Source organism: Nerophis lumbriciformis, linkage group LG03 (genome assembly GCF_033978685.3).
Source record: "Nerophis lumbriciformis linkage group LG03, RoL_Nlum_v2.1, whole genome shotgun sequence".
NCBI classification, from domain to species: Eukaryota; Metazoa; Chordata; class Actinopteri; order Syngnathiformes; family Syngnathidae; genus Nerophis; species Nerophis lumbriciformis.
The window spans coordinates 35,210,365-35,232,672 of NC_084550.2; the positions used below are offsets into that span (position 1 = coordinate 35,210,365).

A 22,308-nucleotide genomic window follows, 5' to 3' on the forward strand; every position below is an offset into this window, starting at 1 on the left:
AGTATTCACTTTTCCCACATTTTGCTATGATACAGCTTTTTTCCTAAATGGAATACATTCATGTTTGTCCTCAAAATTCTCCACACAATACCCCATGATGACAATGTAAATGTTTTTTTAAAGATTTTTTGGAAAATTTATTAAAACTAATATACATACACACATATATAAATATATATATTAAATATATATATATAAAAATATACATCTAAATATAAATACATATATATGTATTTATATATATATATATATATATATATATATATATATATATATATATATATATATATATATATATATATATATTTATAAAAATATACATCTAAATATAAATACATATATATGTATTTATATATATATATATATATATATATATATATATATATATATATATATATATATATATATATATATATATATATATATATATATATATATATATATATATATATATATATATATATATATATATATATATATATATAAATACTAGGGATGTCCGATAATGGCTTTTTGCCGATATCCGATTTTCCGATATTGTCCAACTCTTTAATTACCGATACCGATATCAACCGATACCGATATCAACCGATATATACAGTCGTGGAATTAACACATTAATATGCCTAATTTGGACAACCAGGTATGGTGAAGATAAGGTACTTTTTTTTTTTAATTAATAAAATAAAATAAGATAAATAAATTAGAAACATTTTCTTGAATAAAAAAGAAAGTAAAACAATACAAAAACAGTTACATAGAAACTAGTAATTAATGAAAATTAGTAAAATTAACTGTTAAAGGTTAGTACTATTAGTGGACCAGCAGCACGCACAATCATGTGTGCTTACGGACTGTATCCCTTGCAGACTGTATTGATATATAATGTAAGAACCAGAATATTAATAACAGAAAGAAACAACCCTTTTGTGTGAATGAGTGTAAATGGGGGAGGGAGGTTTTTTGGGTTGGTGCACTAATTGTAAGTGTATCTTGTGTTTTTTATGTTGATTTAATTAAAAAATAAAAATAAAAATAAATAAAAAACGACACCGATAATAAAAAAAACGATACCGATAATTTCCGATATTACATTTTAACGCATTTATCGGCCGATAATATCGGCAGGCCGATATTATCGGACATCTCTAATAAATACATATATATATATATATATATATATATATATATATATATATATATATATATATATATATATATATATATATATACATATATATATGTATGTATTTCTATATGCGATGAAGTAGTGACTTGTCCAGGGTGTACACCGCCTTCCGCCCAAATGCAGCTGAGATCGACTCCAGCACCCCCTGTGACCCCGAACAGGACAAGCGGTAGAAAATATACATATATATATATATATATATATATATATATATATATATATATATATATATATATATATATATATATATATATATATATATCTATAAATATATATGTATATGCATTTATATATATAAATATATATATACACATATATATATATATATATATTTTCTACCGCTTGTCCTGTTCGAAGTCACAGGGGGTGCTGGAGTCGATCTCTATAAATATATATGTATATACATTTATATATATAAATATATATATACATATATAAATATATATATATATATATATATATATATATATATATATATATATATATATATATATATATATATATATATATATACACAATGGTCAATGGTCAAATCACCGTTAGAACCCAACATTGAATAAACATTGTCAAAAAGTATGTTTCAATGTATCCGTGTTGTAAAATATTGGTTGGAAAAATTACCAAATTTCAATGTTAAAATCAACGTCACAACCTGACATTGATTAAACGTTGTTAAAAAGTATGTTGTTTCAACGTTGTATTTGTGTTGTAGAATATTGGTTGGAAAAATGACCAAATTTCAACGGTCGAAAAGGCGTTAGAACCCAACATTGAATAAACATTGTCAGAAAGCTTTTTTTTTCAATGTTGTATATGTGTTGTAAAATATTGGTTGGGAAAAATTACCAAATTTCAATAGTCAAATCAAAGTCAGAACCCAACATTGAATACATGTTGTCAAAAAGTACATTGTTTCAATGTTGTATTTGTGTGGTAGAATATTAGTTGGAAAAATTACCAAAATTCAACGGTCAAATCAACATCAGATCCCAACTATGAATAAACGTTGTCGAGAAGTAAGTTGTTTCAATGTTGAATTTGTGTTGCAGGATATTGGTTGGAAAAATTAAAAAAATACAATGGTCACATCAACGTCAGAACCTGATATTGAATTAATGTCGTCAAAAGGCATGTTGTTTCAATGTTGAATATGTGTTGTAAAATATTGTTGAAAACATGACTAAATTTCAATGGTCAAATCAACGTCACAACCTGACATTGAATAAATGTTGTCAAAAAAGACGTTTCAATGTTGTATTTGTATGTATTTCTAATACATTTCAAAAAGCTCTCAGAAAAACCTTGTCACATTCTCAGTATGGGGTATTGTGTGTATAATTTTGAGGACACAAATGAAGTTATTTCATGTTGGAATAAGGCTGTAACAACAAAATGTGAAAAAGTGAAGTACTTTAAAAAGTTGGTATGCTAACTAGCTGTTGGTGTGCTTCTGTTGCTGCTACGTTGTGTAATATACTTGGTATGGAATAACCATGTAATCATAAACTCTTCCACTTTTTCATTACCTGTAAATAATTATTACAATAAATTAAAAAATCACATTTTGGACGTAACCGCCTCCCCACAAAGATCACCTTCCCATGATCGCCTCAACAATAATGGGAGCACGTGTGGTGTGCAGCCCACATACCTTTAGGATGATGGGAGCGCCAGGTTTCTGCTCCAGGATGCCTGAGAGGCTGAGGGGTTCCAGGTAGGGGTTGGGGTAGTAGACCAGGCTGCTGTTGCTGTAGGTCAGCAGGGCTTGGACGTTGTTGAAAAGGAAGCCAAACTCGTCCACGCGCTTCACGCTCTCCCGGTCGCCGTCGTCCTCGGACTGCAGAGACGGGGCGAAGCAACTGATGGTGGTGGTGTTGAGGACTTTGCACACCTGCACACAAGTCACATCGAGTCAGACATAAATCAATTCAAGTACAAACCCTGTTTCCATCTGAGTTGGGAAATTGTGTTAGATGTAAATATAAACGGAATACAATGATTTGCAAATCCTTTTCAACCCATATTCAGTTGAATGCACTACAAAGACAACATATTTGATGTTCAAACTCATAAACTTTTATTTATTTTTTGCAAATAATAATTAACTTAGAATTTCATGACTGCAACACGTGCCAAAGTAGTTAGGAAAGAGCTGTGTTACATCACCTTTCCTTTTAACAACACTCAGTAAACGTTTGGGAACTGAGGAGACACATTTTTGAAGCTTCTCAGGTGGAATTATTTCCCATTCTTGCTTGATGTACAGCTTAAGTTGTTCAACAGTCCGAGGGTCTCCGTTGTGGTATTTTAGGCTTCATAATGCGCCACACATTTTATAGGGAGACAGGTCTGGACTACAGGCAGGCCAGTCTAGTACCCGCACTCTTTTACTATGAAGCCACGTTGATGTAACACGTGGCTTGGCATTGTCTTGCTGAAATAAGCAGGGGCGTCCATGGTAACGTTGCTTGGATGGCAACATATGTTGCTCCAAAACCTGTATGTACCTTTCAGCATTAATGGCGCCTTCACAGATGTGTAAGTTACCCATGTCTTGGGCACTAATACACCCCCATACCATCACACATGCTGGCTTTTCAACTTTGCGCCTATAACAATCCGGATGGTTCTTTTCCTCTTTGGTCCGGAGAACACGACGTCCACAGTTTCCAAAAACAATTTGAAATGTGGACTCGTCAGACCACAGAACACTTTTCCACTTTGTATCAGTCCATCTTAGATGAGCTCAGGCCCAGCGAAGCCGACGGCGTTTCTGGGTGTTGTTGATAAACGGTTTTCGCCTTGCATAGGAGAGTTTTAACTTGCACTTACAGATGTAGCGACCAACTGTAGTTACTGACAGTGGGTTTCTGAAGAGTTCCTGAGCCCATGTGGGGATATTCTTTACACACTGATGTCGCTTGTTGATGCAGTACAGCCTGAGGGATCGAAGGTCACAGGCTCAGCTGCTTACGTGCAGTGATTTCTCCAGATTCTCTGAATCCTTTGATGATATTACGGACCATAGATGGTAACGTAAAGAGTAAAACAAATCTGTGGATTTGACCACTGTTTTTACAGAACTGGTAGCTTAGTTGCCAGACTTTTACTGTGAAATATATGGTGTTATACCTACTCAGTGGCCTAGTGGTTAGAGTGTCCGCCCTGGGATCGGTAGGTTGTGAGTTCAAACCCCAGCCGAGTCATACCAAAGACTATAAAAATGGGACCCATTACCTCCCTGTTTGGCACTCAGCATCAAAGGTTGGAATTGGGGGTTTAATCACCAAAAATGATTCCCGGCCGCGGCACCACTGCTGCCCACTGCTCCCCTCACCTCCCAGGGGGTGAACAAGGGGATGGGTCAAATGCAGAGGACAAATTTCACCACACCTAGTGTGTGTGTGTGTGACAATCATTGGTACTTTAACTTTTAACTTTATTTTATTATTATTATTTTTACAACATATTACTGTAAATATAAATATAGTACCGCTTTTTAATTTTATTTTGGCAACTCAGCTGCCAGTTTTTTACCACAGTAAAATGTGGTACCATAAAATCATCAACCGTGGATTAAAAAAAACAAAAAAAACCCGACAGCTCAGTCGACATAATTTTACTGTAAAAAAATAAAAAAAAACATTGGTCGGTTTTTTTTCAACTTACAGTAAAATTCTGTAAAAAACTCCCTAAAATTTACAGTAAAATCTATTGGTCATTTTTATAGTGTACAATTTGATGGATAACTTGCTTCGAAACCATAAGTTAAGTAGATATTTAAGTATTTATTTGGATTTTATATATCATATATTTATTTATTTTATATATATATATATTATATATATTATTTATATATATATTTTTATTTATTTATATATGCACCTTATTGCTTTTTTATCCTGCACTACCATGAGCTTATATAACGAAATTTTGTTCTTATCTGTGCTGTAAAATTCAAATTTGAATGACAATAAAAAGGAAGTCTAAGTCTAAGTCTATTTTGACCAACAAAGTTAGACAATATAATATTTGTTGCAATATTGGACACTATTTTTTCGCTCTGTCAAACTAGAAAAAGAACCTAATACTTTTAGTAAGAAATTAAAGAAAGAAAATATCAGGTATTTTATTGACACATATTATTTCCGGGCTTTTGCGGGCCATATAAAATGAGGTGGAGGGCCAGATCTGGCCCGCGGGCCTTGAGTTTGACACCTGTGCACTAGACACACCAATGAGCTTGTTTATAGATGTATAATAAAACTCCTTATAGGAAGTTACCATTTGTTATAACTTTGTGACATGATACAATGCACATTAATGAACATAACAAATATAAATGTGACAGATTGTAGCCAAAGGCTGATTTCCATCAGCATTTCATTGCAAAGAAACAAGGCCAGGGCTGTCATGAATTCAGCATTATAGTGAGCAGTGTCGGGTTAGTTACTGAAAACCAGTAACTAGTTACAGTTACTAGTTACTTTATTTCAAAAGTAACTCAGTTACTAACTCAGTTACTTACACCAAAAAGTAATATGTTACTGTGAAAAGTAACTACTTAGTTACTTCTTTTTAAACATACTTGCCAACCTTGAGACCTCCGATTTCGGGGGGTGGGGAGGCGTGGTCGGGGCGGGGGCGTGGTTGGGGGAGGGGCTAAGAGGGGAGGAGTATATTTACAGGTAGAATTCACCAAGTCAAGTATTTCATATATATATATATATATATATATACATATATATATATATATATATATATACACATATAAATAAAAGAAATACTTGAATTTCAGTGTTCATTTATTTACACATATACACACACATAACTCATCTACTCATTGTTGAGTTAAGGGTTGAATTGTCCATCCTTGTTCTATTCTCTGTCACTATTTTTCCAACCATGCTGAACAACCCTTTCGCAGGTACCCAGAAAGGTTTCGAGTACCACCCAAAAAACTGAATCTCTGAAGACAGTATAAAAATCTGTGTTAAAGGTGTACAAATACTGTTTGTATAATAAGCATGTTATTGTTTACAAATGAGGGTTAAGAGTTCAGTACTAAAAAAAAAAAAAGAATGTGTCTTAAGTACAGTTTTTTAATTGAGCTGCTGCATTTTTTGGTTGGGTTGTTTATTTATTTTGAGTAACTTCTATACATTTCTAAAAGGGGAATAATGTAATAGAGTGATCTATGTTTGTCTGTTGCCATCTCCTGGTGAATGTTGGCTATAGCATACTGGGGTTACTTTTTGGTTGGCCAACGATTTACATGGTGTTGCACACCTGACGTCACTCAGGTCCACATGGAGCTGGAGGGGGCGTGGCTTCCAGCTCCGCCTGAATTTCGGGAGATTTTCGGGAGAAAATTTGTCCCGGGAGGTTTTCGGGAGAGGCGCTGAATTTCGGGAGTCTCCCGGAAAATCCGGGAGGGTTGGCAAGTATGTTTTTAAAGCTCCCATTAATGCCCTTTTAGCCTTCATTTCAGTACTGTTATTGCACTGGAGAATAATACAATCTGTTGATCAGTGCTAGGAATTTTCAAAATGGGGTCCCAGGAACCCCATCAAGTCATAAAAATGGGGTGCTACAGTAAATTTTTGGGGTGCCACTTTTTTGTAGGCGTTTAAAAAAATAAAAAGATAAACATATGCTGTTATATCTGACATTCTATATTGTGTTTTGGAAAAAGGTTGTCATAAACGCTACTTCATTCATTAAAAAAATAATAAAAAAACAAAACAAATTTGTATGCATATGTAAATGCATTCAGTTATAAACATTCATTCACTTTCTTCTTTCCTTCATGGATCTAAACTTTACCGCTGCTGGTAGTTTTTTCTATGTTTTTATTTAATAAGTTGTATTTATTTCAGTATAAAAGTGTAAAAAGTGTTTTCCTTGGGTCATGAAATGATGATAATGGTGTGCCATTTTATATTTAACGCTTAAATCTCTGGAGTCTACATCAACTTCACATCTATCCCTCATTTCAAAATGTTTTCGTTTTTTTATGTTGTTTTTTTGTTTGTTTGTTTTACGCCCTTTTTTGTCAAACAAAACTATGTTTTTAATGGCACACACACACAAAATATGCAAAATCTTCCACCAAAAATATTTTTCAAAGTGGAATATTTGATGTGAAATAAACGGAACCTTGAATAGGTCAATAATTCATAATAACATTGATTTTGATTCAATATTATGTTTTGAGCAATGACAGTTTGAAAGAAATTGATTTACGTGGACCCCGACTTAAACAAGTCAATTGTACGGAATATGTACTGTACTGTGCAATCTACTGATAAAAGTCTCAATCAATCAATCCACTCCCTCGCTCTTTCGCTCTCTCCGTCTCTCCCCTCCCTCACCAATGCTGATGCGCGCACAATTTGTTTTGTTTTTAACCCCTTCTTAACCCTGAACGTACATTGAAAATACACGCAACCCTAACTCAAAATGCCGGACATTTGAGGCATTTAAGAAACTCCGCTCGGACAGCCCCGCAAAAGAAGACATGTCCGGGGAAAAGAGGACGCATGGTCAGTCTAGAACAGGGGTGCTCATTACGTCGATCGCGAGCTACCGGTCTATCTCGGAGGGTGTGTCAGTCGATCACCAGCCAGGCATTAAAAAAATAGTCATAAAAATGAGCGATCATAAATCTTCACTATGACGTCACTTTCGTCACTTGATTGACATTCACGGCACCCGAGGGTTTTTTGAGATGACGCTGGCTGCTGCCAGCTCATTAAAATTACCGACTGGAAGGCGAGAAACACTTTATTTCAACAGACTCTGGCGCCGTACCTGTCGTCAAAACTCCAAAGACCGACTGCACAGTTGCACAGTTGCGCTACCAAAATAAGAGTCTCAGAAAGATGGCGTGCACAAGCTAGCAAGCTACGGAGTTTGCCGCCAATGTATTTCTTGTAAAGTGTATACAAAGGAGTACGGAAGCTGGACAAATAAGATGCCAAAAACCAACCACTTTCATGTGGTATTGGACAGAAAGGAGGACTTTTTTTCTCCTCCATTCGAAAATGCGGACGTTATCAGCACCACTGTCTGATTCCAATCAATGCAAGTCATCAGAATCAGGTAATACACCAACTTATATTCTTGTCTTCATGAAAGAAAGGAATCTATATGTGTTAAACATGCTTGTATTATCTTTAAACACCTTTAAGTTGTTAACAATATTAACTATATGTGTTAAACATGCTTGTATTATCTTTAAACACCTTTAACTTGTTAACAATATTAACTATATGTGTTAAACATGCTTGTATTATCTTTAAACACCTTTAAGTTGTTAACAATATTAACTATATGTATTAAACATACTTGTATTATCATTAAACACCTTTAATTTTTTAACAATATTAACTATATGTGTTAAACATGCTTGCATTATCATTAAACACATTTAACTTGTTAACAAAAACATATATTTCATAAATAAGTAAATATAAATTATATATATGAATGAGGTAGATCCCCACGACTTGATCAATTGAAAAGTAGCTCGCCTGCAGAAAAAGTGTGAGCACCCCTGGTCTAGGATATCTCCATGTTAAGAAACTCGGCTTCAGCTCCACCCACACCCAGCTCCTCTTCTCTTGTCCCCGTTGTGACACAGGAAAAATCAGAAGGACGACACTGCAACTCTCCAATAAAACACACTCAGATCTTCTGTTTTTAGCCGATACTACATGAAAAATAACGTAAAATAACTCAGTAACGCATCATGTAGTAACGGTAACTGAATTACTGAATATAAAAAATAACGCGTTAGACTACTAGTTACCGCCGAAACTAACGCCGTTACAGTAACGCATTACTTTGTAACGCGTTAGTCCCAACACTGATAGTGAGTTGTAGTTTTCAGAAGGGGGAAGCTGGTCCCTGAAAATAATGCCTAATTAAACCGGTCCGTGGTGCAAAAAAGGTTGGGGACCACTGCTCTAACCCACACCCACAGATGTTCTCACCGTACCTACTTTTAAAAAAGAAGTTACTTCAACTCCTCAGAATCAATCCGACCTTAAAAGTTTTATCAGCTTTGCATTGAATTCTAAGCGTCAACGCATTTTTATCTCAGTTTTTGGTTTTCAAGTCCTCGCCTTTGTAATCCCTTCTTTCCACGCCACGTTTGAGAGATATTAACCGCGGAATTGCCGCCCTCATTAAATTGGCCAATGAACCTCTTTGTGGGCAGCAGATTCGTGTCAAAGGTCGACTTGAAACGTCTTTCTGATAGCAGCGCTGCCAGCAGTTGTGTCAGACATGCACTTTTAATTGACATCATTAACACTCCATTTCACTGGCAGCCGCTGTCCACACGCATTACAGTGCTGCTTATCTTCCATGTTCACTCCTCCTCGTTTGCCATAATGATGGCCGTGCATCCAGAGGGAGAGTCTGTAGACCTGTACGGGTTCATGGTGGCTAGCCTACCCAACCTCCACAATTATCATCATCATACTGAGATGATCGTTGTTTGACATTTCCGCAGCATACAGGAATGCATTGTTCTGAAAGCATTCTTTAATTGACCTCAGCTTCACACATTATTATTACACAGCAACATGATTTTTTTTTACAAGCGATGGCATTTAGCGTCAACCGCCTCTTTTTGTTCTTTAGTGTAATTGACTGACTAATGTACAGTGTGTACTGTGTGTTGGACCGCTCTAAACCATTAGGCTGGATAAGGGCTGGGCGATTATATGATTGTGATTAATTTGAGTTTGATCACGGTGATCAGCTGCTAGCATGTTTCCGCAATCAAACGTGGCGTAAAAGTCTGTTCGAAGTTATGCGGACTTGCAGGCACTCAGAAGGTCTATGTGACTGTAGTGGTCCCGACTGGGAGAATCAACACAACCACTCATTTAATCAGAAAAGGCTTTTTTATATCTAAATATTTTTTAATCAGACTTTTTGATTTTTTTTTCTTTAAAACTGTCATTGCTCAAAAAATAATAATGCATCAAAATCAATGTCTGAATTATTGACCTATTAAAGCTACAATTACTTCACATCAAATATTCAATTTTTAAAAATATTTTGTGGGAAAATGTTGCATGTTTTGTGTTTTTGCCATAAAAAAACAGGGTTTTCTTTACATTAAAGGGCACAAAACATAAAGAAAAACATTAAACTTCATATTAACATATTAAGATCTGAAGTTGATACAAACCAGGGGTCCCCAAACTACGGCCCACGGGCTGCATCCGGCCTGCCAGTGTCCATAGTCCGTCCCAAGTAAACATATATATATATATATATATATATATATATATATATATATATATATATATATATATATATATATATATATATGTGTGTGTGTTTATACATGTATATATTATATATATTTATATATAAATATAAATATATATATATATATATATATATATATATATATATATATATATATATATATATATATATATATATATATATATATATATATATATATATGTGTATATATATCAAATACATACTTTTTATTTAATTAATTTAGGGTGGAAAAAAATATTCAACATAACATTAAACTAGATAATTACATACACGTGTGTATATACACATATATATTGTATATATATATATATATATATATAAATATATATATATATATATATATGTCTGTGTGTGTTTATACATGTATATATTATATATATATATATATATATATGCTGTGTGTATATATATATATATATATATATATATATATATATATGTATATATATATATATATATATATATATATATATATATATATATATATATATATATATATATGTGTATATATATCAAATACATACTTTTTATTTAATTAATTTAAGGTAAAAAAAAATATTCAACATAACATTAAACTAGATAATTACATAAACGTATGTATATACACATATATATATTGTATATATATATACACACATATATATCGTATATATACACATACATTTATTGTATATATGTGTATATATATTATATATATACACATATATATCATATATATGTATATATATGCATATATATGTGTATATATATCATATATATATATATATGCATATATATGTGTATATATGTATAGTATTTATAAATATATATTGTATGTATATATATATACACAGGTAAAAGCCAGTAAATTAGAATATTTTGAAAAACTTGATTTATTTCAGTAATTGCATTCAAAAGGTGTAACTTGCACATTATATTTATTCATTGCACACAGACTGATGCATTCAAATGTTTATTTCATTTAATTTTGATGATTTGAAGTGGCAACAAATGAAAATCCAAAATTCCGTGTGTCACAAAATTAGAATATTACTTAAGGCTAATACAAAAAAGGGATTTTTAGAAATGTTGGCCAACTGAAAAGTATGAAAATGAAAAATATGAGCATGTACAATACTCAATACTTGGTTGGAGCTCTTTTTGCCTCAATTACTGCGTTAATGCGGCGTGGCATGGAGTCGATGAGTTTCTGGCACTGCTCAGGTGTTATGAGAGCCCAGGTTGCTCTGATAGTGGCCTTCAACTCTTCTGCGTTTTTGGGTCTGGCATTCTGCATCTTCCTTTTCACAATACCCCACAGATTTTCTATGGGGCTAAGGTCAGGGGAGTTGGCGGGCCAATTTAGAACAGAAATACCATGGTCCGTAAACCAGGCACGGGTAGATTTTGCGCTGTGTGCAGGCGCCAAGTCCTGTTGGAACTTGAAATCTCCATCTCCATAGAGCAGGTCAGCAGCAGGAAGCATGAAGTGCTCTAAAACTTGCTGGTAGACGGCTGCGTTGACCCTGGATCTCAGGAAACAGAGTGGACCGACACCAGCAGATGACATGGCACCCCAAACCATCACTGATGGTGGAAACTTTACACTAGACTTCAGGCAACGTGGATCCTGTGCCTCTCCTGTCTTCCTCCAGACTCTGGGACCTCGATTTCCAAAGGAAATGCAAAATTTGCTTTCGTCAGAAAACATGACTTTGGACCACTCAGCAGCAGTCCAGCTCTTTTTTTCCTTAGCCCAGGTGAGACGCTTTTCGCGCTGTTTCTTGGTCAACAGTGGCTTGACACGAGGTATGCGGCAGTTGAAACCCATGTCTTTCAAGCGTCTCTTGGTGGTGGATCTTGAAGCACTGACTCCAGCAGCTGTCCACTCCTTCTGAATCTCCCCCACATTTTTGAATGGGTTTTTTTTCACAATCTTGACCAGGGCGCGGTGATCCCTATCGCTTGTACACTTTTTCTGACCACAGTTTTTCCTTCCCTTTGCCTCTCCATTAATGTGTTTGGACACAGAGCTCTGAGAACAGCCAGCCTCTTCAGCAATAACCTTTTGTGTCTTTCCCTCCTTGTGCAATGTGTCGATGGTTGCCTTTTGGACAGCTGTCAAATCTGAAGTCTTCCCCATGTTTGTGTAGGCTTCAGAACTGGACTGAGAGACCATTTAAAGCCCTTTGCAGGTGTTTTGAGTTAATCAGCTGATTAGTTTGTGGCACCAGGTGTCTTCAAAATGTAACCCTTACACAATATTCTAATTTTGTGACACACGGAATTTTGGATTTTCATTAGTTGCCACTTCAAATCATCAAAATTAAATGAAATAAACATTTGAATGCATCAGTCTGTGTGCAATGAATAAATATAATGTACAAGTTACACCTTTTGAATGCAATTACTGAAATAAATCAAGTTTTTCAAAATATTCTAATTTACTGGCTTTTACCTGTATACTATTACTGTATATATATGTGTATATATGTATATATATATATATATATATATATATATATATATATATAGTTTTTTGTACAAATATGGTATGTATGTATATATATATATATATATACATATATATATATATATATATACATACAGTTTTTGTAAATATATATTGTATGTATGTATGTATATATATATATATATATATATATATATATATATATATATATATATATATACGGTGTGTATATGTATATATATATAGTTTGTGTGAATATATATTGTATGTATTTATATATATATATATATATATATGTATATGCATATAAATATACAGTATATATATAAATATATACAGTATATATATATATATTTATACATATATATATATGTATATATATATATATATATATATATATATATATATATATATATATATATATATATATATATATATATATATATATATATATATATATATATATATATATATAAATGACCGTTAAATTCAGGGTTAGCGGTCATTCTCCCACCTGATTGAGTCCCATCCACCATTGATGAAAGGGCTCCTGTAAACAAGTTTCGTGCAGCACGTCACACTCACATTGACAGACTCGTGGCCACCGTATTTGACTCGGATTCGCGGCTCCTGAACGACGTCCAGGTTGGTCCCGGTCACCGTCAGCGTGGTGTGGCCGCTTTTTAGAGGAGAGAAAGCAGAGATTACTGATCAGAGTCACACAGCCGCAGATTGAGTCATCCCCATCTTTAAATGAGCGTAGCCAGATGGAGTCTTCTAACCTGACCTTCTCTAGGAGTAGACTTCTCACAAGCTGGCAAGACGCCGCACTCTTTGTAAATGGGCGCGAGTGCCGAAACAAACCAGCTGGCTCCTATTTTTGTGTTCATCATCTCACCGACATAGTGCCTCTATACTCAGATCTTTCAATAATCTATAACATGCAAGTATCCATCATTTGCACAGGAGAGACACTAATTATCATAGAGGGGTCAGACTCGACTTCTTAGAGGGCCACACGGCTGCTTTTAAAAATCTACTAAATGACCGTATTTTACGGACCATAAGCCGTATCCACTGAATTTAAGAAGGAAACAACTATTTTTACACCGTATATTAGTCGCACCGGACTATAAGCCGCAGATATATACGTTGTGGGATTAGTTATCTACACAGAATTTTTTTGTAAATATTTATTTACCTTAATTGTTTCCAAAACAGTGTCTGTAACAAGGCAGTAAAACGGCTGATCAACCAAAACAGAAAAGTAATTGATGTCTTGTATCATCCTTTATGAGATGAAAAATACATTGTCCTTTTTGATAAGGTTCGAGGTGTTTATCAGAATTCCTCTTTGAGTGTGAACGGTTTCTTAAAGTGGATCATTCTCGTACATTGTTTGATTTCTAATTTAGCCGTTAGAGAAAACAAACCCACGGATTATCCGCACCTTTGTATAAGTCGCAGGGTTCACAGCTAAGGGAAAAAAGTAGCATCATATAGTCCAGAAAATAACCTGTGATTAATCATTAAATAATCGAAAGTCAAATGTGAGACACCTGATTAAAAAAAAGAAAAGAGTAGCATTTTACATAATCAACTCATAATATTTTTACACTAGTACCAATGCCTTTAATTACCGTAAGATCCAGACTAAAAGCCGTTACTTTTTTCCTACGCTTTAAACATTGTGGCTTTTAAAACAATGCGGCTAACTTATGGATTTTTCTTCGCTGACGGCCATACTGCAAATAGTTTCATTAAACACAAGCAAATACACTGAAATGGTGTGTTATTGTTTGTGCTATGGCGCCATCTACTGGACGGGTTCGCTCACTGCATGTGCTGCAGGGTGAACGTCTACAGTGTTTCTTTATGTTTAGTGCTTTAAAGTGCCGTTCCGTCTTCAAGTTGTCTATATATGGATTCTTCATTCATCACTCCAAGCAACGTTTGTAAGTTTTACAATATAACTAAAACTATTCTTACTTACTAAAGCATCCCATGTGTAATTTAGCGCTTTCATGGCGAGTTTACTGACAGATCTAAGTAAGAACTTTATGTCTGTAGGAGTGTTTTCATGCATTTTTGTACGTGCTATAGTAATGTAATGAAGCTGGCGTCGTTAGCATTAGCTAATACGCTAACACGAGTGTCTGTTTTAGTATTATAACCTTACAATGGAATTCTTTTTGTATTGTTTCACTTTCACAAAATCCTCAGTAAATTCACCAAAACGTTACCGTGGAGTCTGTTTCGCTGATTGGAGAGTTAGTTTGCACAGCTAGTGGGACCATGACCATGACTTCTGTTTTGTTTGATCGGCCGTTTTACTGCCGTGTTACAGACACCGTTTGGAAACAATTAAGTTATGTAAATAATTTGTAAAATATTTATGTGTAAATAACTCATTTCACAACATGTACCATATTTTTCGGAATATAAGTCGCAGTTTTTTTCATAGTTTGGCCGGGGGTGCGACTTGTACTCAGGAGCGACTTATGTGTGAAATTTTTCACACATTACCGTAAAATATCAAATAATATTATTTAGCTCATTCACGTAAGAGACTAGACGTATAAGATTTCATGGGATTTAGCGATTAGGAGTGACAGATTGTTTGGTAAACGTATAGCATGTTCTATATGTTATAGTTATTTGAATGACTCTTACCATAATATGTTACGTTAACATACCAGTTGGTTATTTATGCCTCATATAACGTACACTTATTCAGCCTGTTGTTCACTATTCTTTATTTATTTTAAATTGCCTTTCAAATGTCTATTCTTGGTGTTGGCTTTTATCAAATAAATTTCCCCCAAAAATGCGACTTATACTCCAGTGCGACTTATATATGTTTTTTTCCTTCTTTATTATGCATTTTCGACCGGTGCGACTTATACTCCGGAGCGACTTATACTCCGAAAAATACGGTATTGTCACGGCTGGGACTGTGGCGTGGTTTGTTCTCCCGAGGTGCAAGTGATTTGGACCAGACATGGCGTGAAGGTGAATACATGATTTATTTTAACACTATATATCAAAAGGAACAAACTAAAGGCGCGCACAAGGGCGGAAGTACAAAACTTGACTATAAACACAAAACTTGCACAAAGGCAGAAACTATGAACAATTAAACAAAACTTGCAAACTATGGCATGAATAAAGAAAACTTACTTGGACGAGAAACCGGCATGAAAAAAGAGCAGCAAGGGTCATAAGGGTGTGTGGAGAGTGTGCAGAAGCATAAATGCGGGATGTCGCCAGAAAGACAAACTGAAAACAATGAACTTAAATACTACAGACATGATTAGTGAAAACAGGTGCGTGACTCAAAACGTGAAATAGGTGCGTGACGTGACAGGTGAAAACTAATGGTTGCTATGGTGACAAAACAAACAAAAGTGCACAAAAAGTCCAAAAACAAAACCGAACATGACTAAAACAAAACATGATCACACAGACATGACAGGTATATCTGCTGCTTATAGTCCGGTGAGGCTTATATGTGGAAAAAATACTTCTTTTTTTTTTATTTTTATTAAGTGGGTGCAGCTCTATAGTTCTTTGTAGAAACCTGCACTTAAAAAAAACTATTACACAATTTGACATACGTTTGAATAGTATTTGCAACATACACGTACGGCATGGCTAGATAGACAATGTAGTTAGCAATGGTGTGTAGTAGGGCTGGGCGATATATGGAATATGATTTAGGGCTATATAAATAAACATTGATTGATTGATTGAATATACTGGATATATATCGCGGATTTGTCTCTGTGCGATATAGAAAATGACTATATTGTGAGTATTCGAGTATACGTTCTCACGCAGTTGCTTTTAGCTGCGAGCATTACACTACAGGCTCTACTCACTCTTTCTTGTCTCCTAGCGCACCTTCTTACATACGTCATACCGTATTTTTCGGACTATAAGTCGCACCGGCCGAAAATGCACAATAAAGAAGGAAAAAAAAACATATATATGTCCCACTGGAGTATAAGTCGCATTTTTGGGGGAAATTTATTTGATAAAATCCAACACCAAGAATAGACATTTGAAAGGCAATTTAAAATAAATAAAGAATAGTGAACAACAGGCTGAATAAGTTAAAGTTAAAGTTAAAGTACCAATGATTGTCACACACACACTAGGTGTGGCAGAATTATATTCTCTGCATTTGACCCATCACCCTTGATCATCCCCTGGGAGGTGAGGGGAGCAGTGAGCAGCAGCGGTGGCCGCGCCCGGGAATCATTTTTGGTGATTTAACCCCCAATTCCAACCCTTGATTCTGAGTGCCAAGCAGGGAGGTAATGGCTCCCATTTTTATAGTCTTTGGTATGACTCGGCCGGGGTTTGAACTCACAACCTACCCATCTCAGGGCGGACACTCTAACCACTAGGCCACTGAGTAGGTTGTTTACGTTATATGAGGCATAAATAACCAACTGAGAACGTGCCTGGTATGTTAACGTAACATATTATGGTAAGAGTCATTCAAATAACTACAACATATAGAACATGCTATACGTTTACCAAACAATCTGTCACTCCCGATCGCTAAATCCCATGAAATCTTCCTCCCCGGTGTCGCCTCTGGTATGCACCGTTTCCTTCCTTTCTGCTGCTCGATCGCCGTTTCCTGCTGCATATTTCACTACGTCCGGCTTGTAATCTGTAGTATATGATTTTCTTTTCGATGCCATTTTAGTTGCCTTCTCAGTTTTTATAAGTTACCGCCAATGTTGAAATAATCAATTTTAATAGCTACGGATGTAGCAGCAGTTAGCATACCATGAACCACAATGCACTTCTGCCATGACGCACAATGCACTTCTGCCATGACCCGCCCCCGCCGAATTCTTATTGGTTGACGTGTGTGACAATTGCTGACATTTGCTTTGTGTCTTACGCGAATGAGATACATAATATTATTTGATATTTTACAGTAATGTGTTAATAATTTCACACATAAGTCGCTCCTGAGTATAAGTCGCAGCCACGGCCAAACTATGAAAAAAACTGCAATTTATAATTGTCAGGACTTGGACTATGGCGTGGTTTGTTCTCCCGTGGTGCAAATGTTTTGGACCAGACATGGCGTGAAGGTGAAGACATATTTAATTTTAACACTCAAAAAAAAGAAACAAACAAAAGGCGCTCACAGTGGAGGTACAAAACTTGGCTATAAACACAAAACTTGCACAAAGGCAGAAACTATGAACAATGAAACAAAAACACTAACTGTGGCATTAATAAACAAAAACTTACTTGAAGTGCGCAGAGGTAAACAGATTGTGACGGGTATGATGTCGCCAGACAGACAGCCTGGCAACTGGAAGCTTAAATAATAGTGACATGATTAAAGACAGGTGCATGAGTTGTGAGGGCAGGTGAAAACTAATGGGTTGCTATGGTGACAAACAAGAGTGCACAATGAGTCCAAACGTGGAACAGGTGAAACTAATGTGTAACCATGGAAACAAGACAAGGGAGTGAAAAGCCAGAAACTAAAGAGTCCAATAATTAAACAAAACAAAACATGACTAAAACAAAACATGATTACACAGACATGTCAATAATCCGAAAAATACGGTACTGTTGCGCGTGCAACGTCACACGCAATCGCGGAGCAGACAAGTAGCGACATGGGTAACATTAGCTGTGATGCGAGCGGTGCGGTGTGAGTGGTAATACGAGAGAAAGAAGGTGCGATTCTGGTAACAAATGAAAGAAGAATTAATTCCCAAGAAAAACAGCAGGGAGTCCATTGTCTGGCGGTGGTTTGGCTTCAAGCGGGAAGATGTTTTACAAGTATGCGGCAAAAGCGTTGCTACAAAAAGTAGCATTACTGCTAATGTGTAGCATCATTTGAAAAGTCACCCGCTAGAAAATGAAGAGTGCTTTAAACTCCGCTTGTCAACATCTCGACCGGTGCCACACCAACAAAATGCCCAAGCAACCATTTCCACATCAACACCGTATGAAACAAATAGTCTAAAACCAAAGGAGATAACGTCCGCAGGAACCTACCACATAGCGAAGGATTTGATTTCCTATTATGCAGCTCATTTTTATTTGACAGTTATTGAAATATCTTGTGTGACATCATGCACAAAAGTGCACTTTATTTGTTTTAAACTATTGTAGTGGTGTTCTGTACAAAAAGTGCACTTTAATTTAGTGTTGTTTTGATATGTCATCTTAGTGACATCATGCAAAAAAGTGCACTAGAATCAGAATCAAAATCGTTTTATTGCCATTGTTTGAGAACGGGTTCACAAACTAGGAATTTTTCTTGGTGCAATCGTGCAACATAAAACACATATAACACAGATTTGGTAATAACAGGAGCTGTAACATTATGACTCACTCATAGCTTGTTTTAAAATGTCTGACAATCTTGCACTTTCTGTTTTGAAATGACATGAATGTTTGTGCCACTGCTTAATAACTGTTTAATAAATACACTTTTGGTAAATTGACTCAGTTGTGATTTCCCTCTCTGCATGAAAGTTTAAAAGTAGCATATATTAATGCAGTATGAAGAAGAATGTTTTAATGTAGACACAGAATCATCAATCAATCAATGTTTATTTACAAACCCCGTTTCCATATGAGTTGGGAAATTGTGTTAGATGTAAATATAAACGGAATACAATGATTTGCAAATCCTTTTCAACCCATATTCAATTAAATGCACTACAAAGACAACATATTTGATGTTCAAACTCATAAACTTTATTTTTTTTTTGCAAATAATAATTAACTTAGAATTTCATGGCTGCAACACGTGCCAAAGTAGTTGGGAAAGGGCATGTTCACCACTGTGTTACATGGCCTTTCCTTTTAACAACACTCAGTAAACGTTTGGGAACTGAGGAGACACATTTTTTAAGCTTCTCAGGTGGAATTCTTTCCCATTCTTGCTTGATGTACAGCTTAAGTTGTTCAACAGTCCGGGGGTCTCCATTGTGGTATTTTAGGCTTCACAATGCGCCACACATTTTCAATGGGAGACAGGTCTGGACTACAGGCAGGCCAGTCTCGTACCCGCACTCTTTTACTATGAAGCCACATTGATGTAACATGTGGCTTGGCATTGTCTTGCTGAAATAAGCAGGGGCGTCCATGGTACCGTTGCTTGGATGGCAACATATGTTGCTCTAAAACCTGTAGTACCTTTCAGCATTAATGGCGCCTACACAGATGTGTAAGTTACCCATGTCTTGGGCACTAATACACCCCCATACCATCACACATGCTGGCTTTTACACTTTGCACCTATAACAATCCGGATGGTTCTTTTCCTCTTTGGTCCGGAGGACACGACGTCCACAGTTTCCAAAAACAATGTGAAATGTGGACTCGTCAGACCACAGAACACTTTTCCACTTTGTATCAGTCCATCTTAGATGAGCTCAGGCCCAGCGAAGCCGACGGCGTTTCTGGGTGTTGTTGATACGGTTTTTGCCTTGCATAGGAGAGTTTTAACTTGCACTTACAGATGTAGCAACCAACTGTAGTTACTGACAGTGGGTTTCTGAAGTGTTCCTGAGCCCATGTGGTGATATCCTTTACACACTGATGTTGCTTGTTGATGCAGTACAGCCTGAGGGATCGAAGGTCACGGGCTCAGCTGCTTACGTGCAGTGATTTCTCCAGATTCTCTGAACCCTTTGATGATAATACGGACCGTAGATGGTGAAATCCCTAAATTCCTTGCAATAGCTGGTTGAGAAAGGTTGTTCTTAAACTGTTCAACAATTTTCTCACGCATTTGTTGACAAAGTGGTGACCCTCGCCCCATCCTTGTTTGTGAATGACTGAGCATTTTATGCAATCTACTTTTATACCCAATCATGGCACCCACCTGTTCCCAATTTGCCTGTTCACCTGTGGGATGTTTCAAATAAGTGTTTGATGAGCATTCCTCAACTTTATCAGTATTTATTGCCACCTTTCCCAACTTCTTTGTCACGTGTTGCTGCCATCAAATTCTAAAGTTAATGATTATTTGCAACAAAAAAAAATGTTTATCAGTTTGAACATCAAATATGTTGTCTTTGTAGCATATTCAACTGAATATGGGTTGAAAATGATTTGCAAATCATTGTATTCCGTTTATATTTACATCTAACACAATTTCCCAACTCATATGGAAACGGGGTTTGTATATAGCCTTAAATCTTACTGGTGTATATGCATCAAGTGTTCATTCAAGGCTAAAGCAAAATATCGAGATATATATCGTGTATCGTGACATGGCCTACAAATATCGAGATATTAATAAAAGGCCATATCGCCCAGCCCTAGTGTGAAGTGTATTTTTAAAATATGTCATGGTTATAATGAGTTAGCTACATTTTTTTTTTTTTTTACAATAGAATTATTTTTGTATTGTTTCAGTTTCACAAAATCCTCAGTAAATTCACCAAAACATACGTGACAATAACTTCTGTTTTGTTTGGTCATACGTTTTACTGCCTTGATACAGACACCATTAAGTATGTAAACAATTAAGGTATTTTTAATTCATTTTTCAGTCAAATTCATCACATTTTGTACTCTGATTTTGTAAAAGGACACGACAATGAGTTTCATTTCCCCGGGAAATAAATATATATTCTGAAAACAGACACATCGGGAGTTAATTTCATTGACCTTTTCAAAGAAGGAGCACAAGAATGTCGTGAGTATTTAACTTGAGGATTGTCAACACACGTGAAGGATGTGCTAAGGTTTTCAAAGCAGCGACTCGGTACCATCCATCCTTCAGTGGCGAGCGCACATCCAATCGGGGATTCTGACGACCAGCCTGGGCTGCCACAGACTCTGAGATTGAAGAAATGAAACAGCGAGTCTGACTCATCTGCGTGCACCGACTCACATTTGTTTAGCGACACTGATCAACCTGGGGCCCTTTTAAATGTGTCTGGCGTTCATTACGCCACGCTCCTCTAATTAAACGGCGTATTCGGCATGCAAACACGAGTCGCGGGACCTCGCAAAGCTGCAAATCTTTCATGAAAACATTACACGACTAAAACTAGCAGTTGGCCCCTGAATCTTCCCAGATAAACTTCTTTAAAAGTCAGAAGACTCGGAAGAGAGTGAAAACTTCATTGTGTTTTTGACATGATCAGTCTGGTCATAACATTGCCCCACGATACAAGGTGCCTAAAGTGATAGATCTCATTAGCAGGTCTCAAGTGGAGCATACAAAGTCGGTGTGGTCTCGAGCGGATTTGAAAAACAGTTCTTGGAGGCCAGAAACATTTGTTCATTGGTTGTTTGGCTACTTGCTGGTCAACAGTGAATATTCTGTATTTAAGGAGGTAGACCA

The 22,308-nt window shown here is 35.8% G+C and overlaps 1 protein-coding gene across 1 annotated transcript in view; it reads right to left on the minus strand.

Annotated features, from left to right (window-relative positions):
* The window catches only part of LOC133583694 (plexin-A2-like), a 452,088-nt gene that overhangs the window by 109,635 nt on the left and 320,145 nt on the right, over positions 1-22,308 (minus strand). The window contains exons 17-18 of the mRNA XM_061937663.2: positions 13,539-13,632; positions 2,841-3,080 (exon numbers count right to left, since the gene is read on the minus strand). Coding sequence (XP_061793647.1) covers positions 2,841-3,080; positions 13,539-13,632 — 334 coding nt within the window. The remainder of the gene's footprint in view (positions 1-2,840; positions 3,081-13,538; positions 13,633-22,308) is intronic.